Source organism: Eurypyga helias, unplaced genomic scaffold (assembly GCF_000690775.1).
Source record: "Eurypyga helias isolate BGI_N326 unplaced genomic scaffold, ASM69077v1 Scaffold1375, whole genome shotgun sequence".
NCBI lineage: Eukaryota > Metazoa > Chordata > Aves > Eurypygiformes > Eurypygidae > Eurypyga > Eurypyga helias.
In genome coordinates this window covers 1-9,184 of record NW_010250549.1, presented here as the reverse complement: position 1 = coordinate 9,184, position 9,184 = coordinate 1, and the positions used below count along the sequence as shown (strand labels likewise).

General features: G+C 43.3%; 1 protein-coding gene across 1 annotated transcript; it reads right to left on the bottom strand.

The window, feature by feature from the left end:
* Positions 1 to 5,014: 5,014 nt before the first annotated feature.
* On the bottom strand, positions 5,015 to 7,352 carry CD59 (CD59 molecule, complement regulatory protein). The gene is made up of 3 exons (XM_010151691.1): positions 7,289 to 7,352; positions 6,675 to 6,776; positions 5,015 to 5,208 (listed from the first exon to the last, which is right to left on the bottom strand). Exons 1-3 carry the CDS (start codon positions 7,350 to 7,352, stop codon positions 5,015 to 5,017), a joined length of 360 nt encoding a protein of 119 aa, XP_010149993.1.
* Positions 7,353 to 9,184: the final 1,832 nt, after the last annotated feature.

The window sequence follows — 9,184 nt, the reverse complement described above, 5'->3', positions numbered from 1 at the left end:
TAATTAGATAGCTGTTAGTATATAAATTATGTATATTGGCAAAAAAACAAGCATGCTCAAAGGTAAACAGAGAGGGATGAGGTTTTAGTCACGCCACTAATTCAGAACAGAGAAAAAAAATTAGCTTGATACAAACCAAAACCAACCCCAGACAATAGTGGCAAGTTCCTCAGCACTCACTGCAGAGCTATAGGCACATTTGCACAGTAATACACCCTGAATATACTGTGCACTATCCTGCAGCTTACAGGACACAGCTAAACTACGCAAAATATCTGACAGCTGCACTTCCCAGAGAGGATGGCCTAAACTTAGGAATCCCTGGGATTCACACCCCATTTTGTGATGCCCACCCCAAAGACTGATAACAACCCCTGGCACCAGTAAATGCTGGGGCCTGAGCAGCTGGAAAGCAGCTTTGCAGAGGAGGACTTGAGAGTCCTGGTGGACCCCAAGTTGAACATGAGCCAGCCATGTGCCCTTGCAGTGAAGAAGACAATGGTATCCTGGGCTGAATCAAGCTAAGTATTGCGCCAGTGGCTCAAGGTAGGTGATCCTTCCCCTCGGCTCAGCACTGGTGAGGCCACATCTGGAGTGCTGTACGCTGTTCTGGGCTCCCTAGTACAAGAGAAGCATGGACATATTGGAGAGCCCAGCAAAAGGCTCCCAAGATGTTGAAGGGACTGGAGCATCTCTCCTGTGAGGGAAGGCTGAGGGAGCTGGGACTGCTCAGCCTGGAGAAGGTTCAGGCAGGACCTTATCAATGGTGTATAAATGCCCAAAGGGAGGGTGTGCAGAGGACAGAGACAGGCTCTTTTCAGTGGTGCCCAGTGAGAAAGGACCAAAGGCCATGGGCAAAAACCGAAACACAGGAGGTTCCCTCTGAACATCAGGAAACACTTTTTCACTATGAGGGTGACCAACCGCTGGCACAGGTTGCCCACTCCCAGCTGGTGGAGTCTCCATCCCTGAGAATATTCAAAAGCTGTCTGGACATGGTTCTGGGCAACTGGTGGTTGTCCTGCTTTAATAAGGGGTTGGATCAGATACCTCCAGAGGTCCCTTCCAGCCTCAGCCATTCTGTGATTTTGTGACTTTCCTTCAGTTCCTTGTAATTAGCTGTTCACTGGCATTCACTGGAAAAGAGCTAAATTCCAGTCCATCCAATAACAGTGCCATAATTAGCTATAAGTACAAGTCAAGAAATTATTATATACATTAATCCTACTGTTACATTGGGTGAGAAATCATTGATTTAAGAATAGGGGCTTATGTAAAAATAAACAGTCACAAGACTGTACCAAGGACTCCCAAGAATGACAGTGAGACAACACACACAAATGACCAATTACTGACACAGAAAATTTTCTAAGAACCTAACGAGGGTTTTCTTTGTAACTCGGAGCAAAGACAGAGCTGACTTTACGGTGTACGCAAACCTAAAGTGAAACCAAGTATTTGCACTATTGTGTGCAGAATTGATCACTGCCACCCTGTACTACATTGTCTTACTCACTAAATGCAATTTTATTAGATCCAAGTTGTTGTTGGCTCTGGTTACACACCCTTGAGGGCTGGCTGTCAAATCTGGATGCAATACAGCACCAAGTGGGAGAAGTGCCAATGTTCAAGCAGCCGTCAGTGTTCAACGACCCGTTCTGAAGGAGAGAGATCACTGGTCAGACAATGCACGCTTAGAAGATGGAAATGCGTATCAAAACATGAAACCTTGCATCACCATTTAGCTTGTAAACGGCAAGATGAGAATCAGCCTACATAACCAATCTACCTTTCCCAGGAGACAGGCAAAACGGATGCTTTCCACTAGAAATCTAGTCGTTTTGTTTAAATGTTGTTTGCTATCATAGCAAATTCTCTTACTTTGCTACATGCATTCTCACCACAATAATTAAAAAATGCTCCTGTTGAACTTTACAACAGAAGTGGCCTTCTAGAGTGCAAAACACAAGGACTCATTGCTTAAGCTGCTTCTGGAAGAGAAAGGAAGAAGCATAATAGATCAGACAAGAACGTATTCAAGGCTATCAAAAACCAAATATTAAAAATTTCTGTTTGAATTATTATCAGACAGACAAAATACAGAGCTGCTTTTTCTGCTTATTAAAAACAGAGAATATTGCACCTATGCAGACCATGCAGCAGGCAAACAGGTTTAAAGTGCCAGCTATCAAAAGAGAGACACTGACAACATAGTAGAGCAAAAATGCTGCAGCCAAGATGGTTTAAACATAAGGTATCCATCAGCTCGTCTAACACAAGATACTTCTCAGCTGCAAACCTTCCCCCCACTGTATATTGAGGCAGTGCTTTAATACCACTTTTTCATCTAAAATGAGCAAGAGCTGGACAAATGGTGGTGCAGCAGTGGAAAAAGTCACTGTGCAGAAATTACTGTCTTTTAGGTGACTGTTTTTGTTAATCAGATGAGAAATAAAAAGACGGAAGGACAAGAGAGTGGGAAGTCAAGGACTGTTTCCTTTTTTCTAGCACAACATCAAATCGCCATGTCTGGTACCTGTTGGACTGAGAACGCACAGTAAGAGGCTCAAAGTATAACTAGCCTCTGAGAGAGAGGCAAATTCCGCTTTCCTGTTGTCTGGCTTCACAGATACGAACTAGAACACTCTCTACTCAACTTGGCCACACACCAGGCAAACTGTTTCTGTTAAGATCATTCACGACTTGAGGAGTGTCATATGTATCTGTTTTCCTTCCTGAAGCAGATATTAGAAATTAGCTAAAATTGAGGACTAAGCGAGGGAGAAAAGAACCACCAACCAATGCTTCCACAAAGAAATCTAATCAGCACGTAGAATGAAAACACGCGGTAGTGGAAAACTGCAGACAGGATTGCTCCGAGAGCCTTCATGGTATGCACGTTACATTCCATGCTTCAGATGTTAAAGCCCTTATGCAGGGAGAACTCCTTTTTTTTTTTTTTTTCCCCCAAATCATGTGATAGGTCTCCAACAAGACAATTCTCAAACAGAAAAGATTGAGGGACCACATATTCTACGGCTTCCCCGCAGCACATCGTTGTCAGTGATCTTTCTCTAGGTTAACTAACTCTTCTCATTTCCAAGTGTGGAATGGTTTGGGTTGGAAGGGATCTTTAGAGGTCACCTGGCCCACCCCCCCTGCAATGAGCGGGACATCTTCCACTAGAGCAGGTTGCTCAGAGCCCCGTCCAACCCGACCTTGAGTGTCTCCAAAGATGGGGCATCTACCACCTCTGGGCAACCTGTGCCAGTGTCTCACCACCCTCACTGGAAAACATTTCTTCCTTATATCTAGTCTGAATCTACACTCCTTTAGTTTAAAACCATTACCCCTTGTCCTGTCAAACAGCTCTCTAAAGCAAATCACCCCTCCCCCAAAACTAACTGACTACACGTAGCACCCACGTCCAGAAAAGAAGTGAGAGAAACCTACTTGGAGCTGTTGAGAGTCTCCGGATGGGAAGCCCAGACGCATCTCACGTGGAAATGACCAGTTATATCCAGCTGTAAACAGCATGCTAATAAATAACCACACCCTCCATGGTTTTGACATTTTTATTAATCAAAGACAGCACAACTGCCATATTTCTAGTGATCAGAGAGATCCCAGGGTGCTTTCATAGCTTAACCAAAAGATACATCGCAGAATACACCACAGATGTGGAGCAACACCCTTGTTACAACTGGGTGAACTGGCGTGACTGGCACCCTGCACAGCACAAGCAAGGGTCCTCAGGAAGAGAATATGCCTTGGCAATAGACCACGACTCCTGCAGGGACATACCAAGGGCTCCAGAAATATGCTGCAGGAGAATCTGACACTGTACCTGACTGAGAGGGTCCCAGAGTACCAGAGAAGTATCAAAGTTCTGTCTCCACCTCTGAGGCAGAGCAATGTACAGAACACTTCAGCTCCAGACCTCTTACACATACAGACCAAGCATATTTTTTTTTTCTGCATGCTAAATAACTACATGTATATTTTGTACTGGCATTTATAGAACTGCATAAAAATCAAAATATAAAGTTCTGCAAAGTTTTGCTTAATACTCTTAGGTGGAAGCTTGAAGGGTTAAGTTTACGTCACTGTTCCCAACAAAACCCAAAAGCTAACTATGTGGGAAAATAAACAAGATGTGCCATTTCAATTCCTTAGCACTTTATAAACAATTTTCAGTATACCAGTTAATACCTAGTGCAAAGCACATGCTTAGGTAAAATCCAAGACATGGATAAAGTGTAAGGGGAAAACAAAAAGCTTGCAACAGAAGCTAGCATGTGTTGTCTCCATGCTCACAGAAATATAAAAAGAGGGAAAGGTGTTCCTCATATATAGCATTATTTTGGCTTTGGTTTAAGAAATGTAGATGTTTTCTCCCAAAATAACAGTACTTACAAGGTTACATCATTGGCTTGTAAAAAGCAAACTTTTACGGTGATGGGAAAAAGCGTCTACATCACTCAAAACTAAACATTTCCACGCTCACCATGAAGAGTGCAGCAAGTTTATACTTATGAGCCAACACTTCTTGTGCTGAGGGCAAATCCACTGCTTGGTTGGAGGAAGCATCCAAAAAAAAACAAACCAGACACACCCAGAGAAAACCCAACCAAAACTAATTACAATTTATGGGATGGTAAGAAATTATAGTTTTCCAGCATAAAACATAGAGCATTTCTTCCGTTTCACGTCACCCACTGAAGTTTGCCCAGGTTCTCCACAAGATGACACTGCTTCATAGCAAGTTATTTTCTCCATGAATATGGCAGGCTAAAAATACCCGAATTCCCTGTAAGTGGTAACGAGGTACATCTCTTTCCTACGAAAAGGGACAGTGATTTAACAGATGGAACCTTAGGAAACAAAATTTAAAATTAAAAGGCAATGTCTCAGCCCACAGCTAGGAAGTGCAAATGCATTAAGTACAATTCAGAAAAGAGTTGTGAACTCTGTGTAATTTCAGCTTGAAAGTATAGCATACAAATCAGGATTATTACAGAAGCATCCATAACATGCTCACTGCAGAGGCAATACTGAAGGCCGCTTTGCTAACACTGGTAATTGCGCTCTCATTGCACAAGTCGTGTTGGCAGCAAAAGAATTCAAAATTATCCAACTGGAAGAATTCAGCAATATCATTCATTCTGCACTGGGATGACTTCCAGCAGGAGGAAGTTCTCAATTTACCTACAAAAAAAAAAAGGGTTAAAAAAAATTGAAAACAATAACGTTTTTGGTTCAGAGAGAGAATCACTGCCTAGACTGCCACATACTTGGTTTTTTAGCTTCTTTTCAAATGTTTAGAAGTTTCCAAATCTGCCTTCACTAAAACTTTAGTAGTGCAAATAGCAATAGCAAGTCGTGGTCCCGCCTCCACAGAGCTCTCCTGTAGCTCTTGGCCATAGGTTAAGAAAGATTTCTAGCTCAAGCTAACCAGTGCTTCCAGTTCAGTCCACATGACCCACTGGGAGATACAGGGTGCAGCTTGAGTGACACCTGCTCTGAGGCTCCTGGCACAGAGAAAGACAGCGCATCACCACCTAGCCCAACTCGCATTGCTCTTGTATCATCCCACAGCGCGGGCGCTGTCCCTTGCAAAGCTCGGAGTAACGCAAGTTAGTTTTAGTGATGAAGCCGAGTCCTGTCTGATCCGACCGGCTGCATTGCCAGCAGCAACCTGAAGACAGAGCTTGGAGAGCAGAACACTCCCCTTTTCCCCCTCATTCCCCTGGACACTAGAGATCAACCAACTTGTCTTTCATCTTCCCTAGCTCGACACCTCAAGCACTCGGCTCCTGAGGATGGACAGCGACCATAGGCTGCATGCTAGAGAGCCTACAGCTTCTGCTCATGAAGGTTTAAGCTCCTGGGAAACACCAAAAGTGAAAATCTCTCAGGGTTCAAGCACAGAGCAGCATCCTGGTCCAGCAGCATTAGAAGCTTCTTTCCTCCACGCCAAGTCACGAGTGTTAGCAAGGACCATCCCAGGAAGCACAGCAGGCCCACCCCATCCTGGTTCCTGCTCTCCAAAGCCAGCTCAACACTGTTTCTAGAGCAGAGGAAACCAGCTGGGAATACATATTATTCCAGGTGATTCGGCACTTCCGTTTTTATAACGGAACTCCTGTCACTGGCAGCAAGAGAGTTAATTAAATGTTATTTAACAACCAGAACAGTAGCTCTACGCCCTGAATATCCTTGACCATCTTCCTAAGATGCAGGCGACTTCACCCTCAGGAAAAGACAATTTATTTTAATAGTGTCAATTCATAAATGACTGAGTCTTCATCTGCAGGATTATTTTGTGGGTTCTACATGCTTTATCTATTTTTGAAGTGTAACAAATTCAGGGCAAAGGTTTTGCATTTTAAAGTCTCCGATTTTTTTTCCAGCTCCCTTGGGTGGTGAGCTTTTTGTTGTTTGTCTGTTTGTGACCTGGATATACATATATCTGCATATATGCTTGTACAAGTACAAATCAGCTATCAAAATCATCATTATCCTTATCAGTTGCTTGGATGACCTTCAAAAGTATTTGCAACCTTCTCTTCTGTGAGGCTAAGAAATGCATGCTAAGGGCAGATTAGAAGTGTACAGGCAATGAAAACTGATATCACCATGTTTATTTTAGGTCTGTAGGACAGTATACATACCAAATCTCATCTGCAAGCAAGCATCTTCCGTCGCTAAGCAAGTACTATTGGTCTTGCACAAAGCGGGGCTGTTCTCGCAGTGGTAACACCGTAGGGTATAACCTGAAACGACGCGGGTCGTTACTGAATAATAAAGTACTGAAACAGTAGCAGCATTGGAAAGGAAAAAAAGAATCACTATCTGTATCTAGCTGTCACAAAACATCCACCTGGTTAATGAAACTCAAGACTTCAACTAAAATTTACAAGCTTTTCCCAGTGTACAAATTGAGACTGGCAAGTTTGAAACGAAGGTTTTGAAGCACGTCCTTGTTTTTGAAAACATTTACCTTCATGTGCCTGCAGAACAATCAGAGTAGATAAAAGAAACAAACATTTAATATAATGACTGTCTCTTCCAAAAGGGCAGACAAGAGACCCTTTCAGCAGAATTTTATTCTGCCCCTTTTTTATCCATCTCATTTCTCTCTTGTGCTATACAGCTGGTCATTCCCCAAAGGGGTACTAAATAACCCAGGCCCCCCTTCTTATTTTTCCTTCTCCAACATTTTTTCCATGATTTCCTCAGCTCCTGTCTTAACATTACATCAGGAAAGTACCTCCATAATACTCACCACAACTACAAAAAGTGACCAGAACAATGCAGGTGGTCAGCAGGATGCAGTTCATCTTGGTCATGATTCTTCCCTAGTCTGAAAGCATAAACAGCTCTTACACGTTTATTCTATTTCATAGCTACATGAAACTAGCAAAACACATGGAAAGGAATGAAGGTTTCAAGACTTGATTCAGTATGGAATGGAAGGACCAGGAAAACCAGTGAAAGAGAAGAAAGAAAAGGAATTCAGCACTTTCAAAGAAAGGATTTGTATTCCGAGAACAGGGGTTTTATTTTGAGAAATGAGACCCGAGCCCCAACGAGCTGTAGATCACTCTCCCTTCTCCCCTCTGATTACACCATTAAACAGGTCTCCCTATTTCTCACAGCTACAAATGCATCTCACCTAGGTCTCAAAAGCTTTTTCTTTTATAGCAATTTCCCGATAACCCTGGAGCCAGACTGTGCTCCTTTCTTCTCTCTCACGGGGCTGGAAGAGATCTGTCTGCACAAAAGGGGGCTTTTGCTTCTCACAAAAGTCCCTCTCACTGAGGGGCCGGCACATGCAATAACCCACCAAGCGACTGCAGTGATGGCTTGAGTCCTCCACAATTACTGTAATCCGTAGGTAGGAATGAGATAGCATGGTCAGGATGTTTTTAAGGTAGACAACTCCAAAGCAGGAGTTACTATTAGGCTTCTGAGCACTGAGCCTGAAATACAAACAATAATATCTAACACTAAAATATCTCTGCTATTACAGAGCAGGCTGCTCAGACTAGGTATCAAGCAGCTACCGGGGGAGAACAGGAGCGAAGGACCATACTTTTGCTAGGAGAGCATGACTTCATGTTTGCCTTCAAAGCCCAAGTGGGATTAGAAGTCTCAAAGAATTAAAGGCATCCCCGTAACAAGTTTCACTTGAGATAAGACTGCAGTGAAAGATGTACGTTGCTGCTCTATGACCCTCTTAATACTGCTTGAAGCTTCTTCTAGATGCTGCTAAGAATCTAGCGTGGCAGACCATAACCATGTTGGGATGGAGTTTTTTCCTCCCAGAAGATTGACTGTAGACTTCAAAAGATGGTTTCATAGTAAACAGTACTGAAATCCTTCTCAAGCTTAAGTCTAGTTAATTTTTCTACTTGACAACAAACACTAATTTTTTCCTAGCTCTATGACCTACTGTTGAGCAGGAAAACCAGTAAAACAAAACCATAACATGCAGGATGAAGATTATTTTCTGAGGTAAACAACTTCGCGAGAAGCTTTCCAAGATGAGAGGCTCATCCCACAACGATGTGAATCTGCAGGAGTGCCATTAGTCTGGTGGTTAAAGCCAGAGCCATCTGGACAGCAACAAGAATCCGCCTGGGAACCTCTCCATATTCCAGGAGCCCTCAGTCACGCAGTGGTCTCAGTGGAGCGAAACCGTTTTCTGCCTCTTAACAAAACCAAGTCATGACCAGAATAGTTATAAAGCAGATTAAAATAATGCTAATAGCCAGCATAATAGCTTTGACAGTAGTCATTCAACCAATTTAACGGTGTGAAAATGAGTAATTTTTTTCTGTGCTCCTGAACGACAGAGATGAGACGACAGTAAAATTTTACCACAAAAAAAAAAAAAAAAGACATATATAGAAGGGAATTCAGCTCAAAAGAAGCAAAGCAGAAAATCTTTCCGAAAGTGAATTTTTTAAGTGCTGTTTTGACTCGGGCACCCGACCAACCTGACATGACATAACAAAACCAGCGATGGCAATGGCAAGACCGACCGCCGTGGCTGAGAACCAGAATTTCTCCGCAGTGCCGGCCGGGAGAGCAGCCCTACGCGGCTCGGCTGCCCCTTCGCTCCTGACCGCAGGGCCGACCGCGGCAAGGCGAGGGCGAGGGCTACCGGCCCCATTCC

What these genes read in the sequence shown, in the direction of transcription:
- CD59 (XM_010151691.1), bottom strand. Translation starts at nt 7,352, where the DNA reads ATGACCAAGATGAACTGCATCCTGCTGACCACCTGCATTGTTCTGGTC. An exon ending in GGTCACTTTTTGTAGTTGTG is followed by an intron (nt 6,777 to 7,288) that starts GTGAGTATTATG and finishes GCGTCGTTTCAG; the next exon opens with GTTATACCCTACGGTGTTAC. An exon ending in TTGCTTGCAGATGAGATTTG is followed by an intron (nt 5,209 to 6,674) that starts GTATGTATACTG and finishes TTTTTTTTGTAG; the next exon opens with GTAAATTGAGAACTTCCTCC.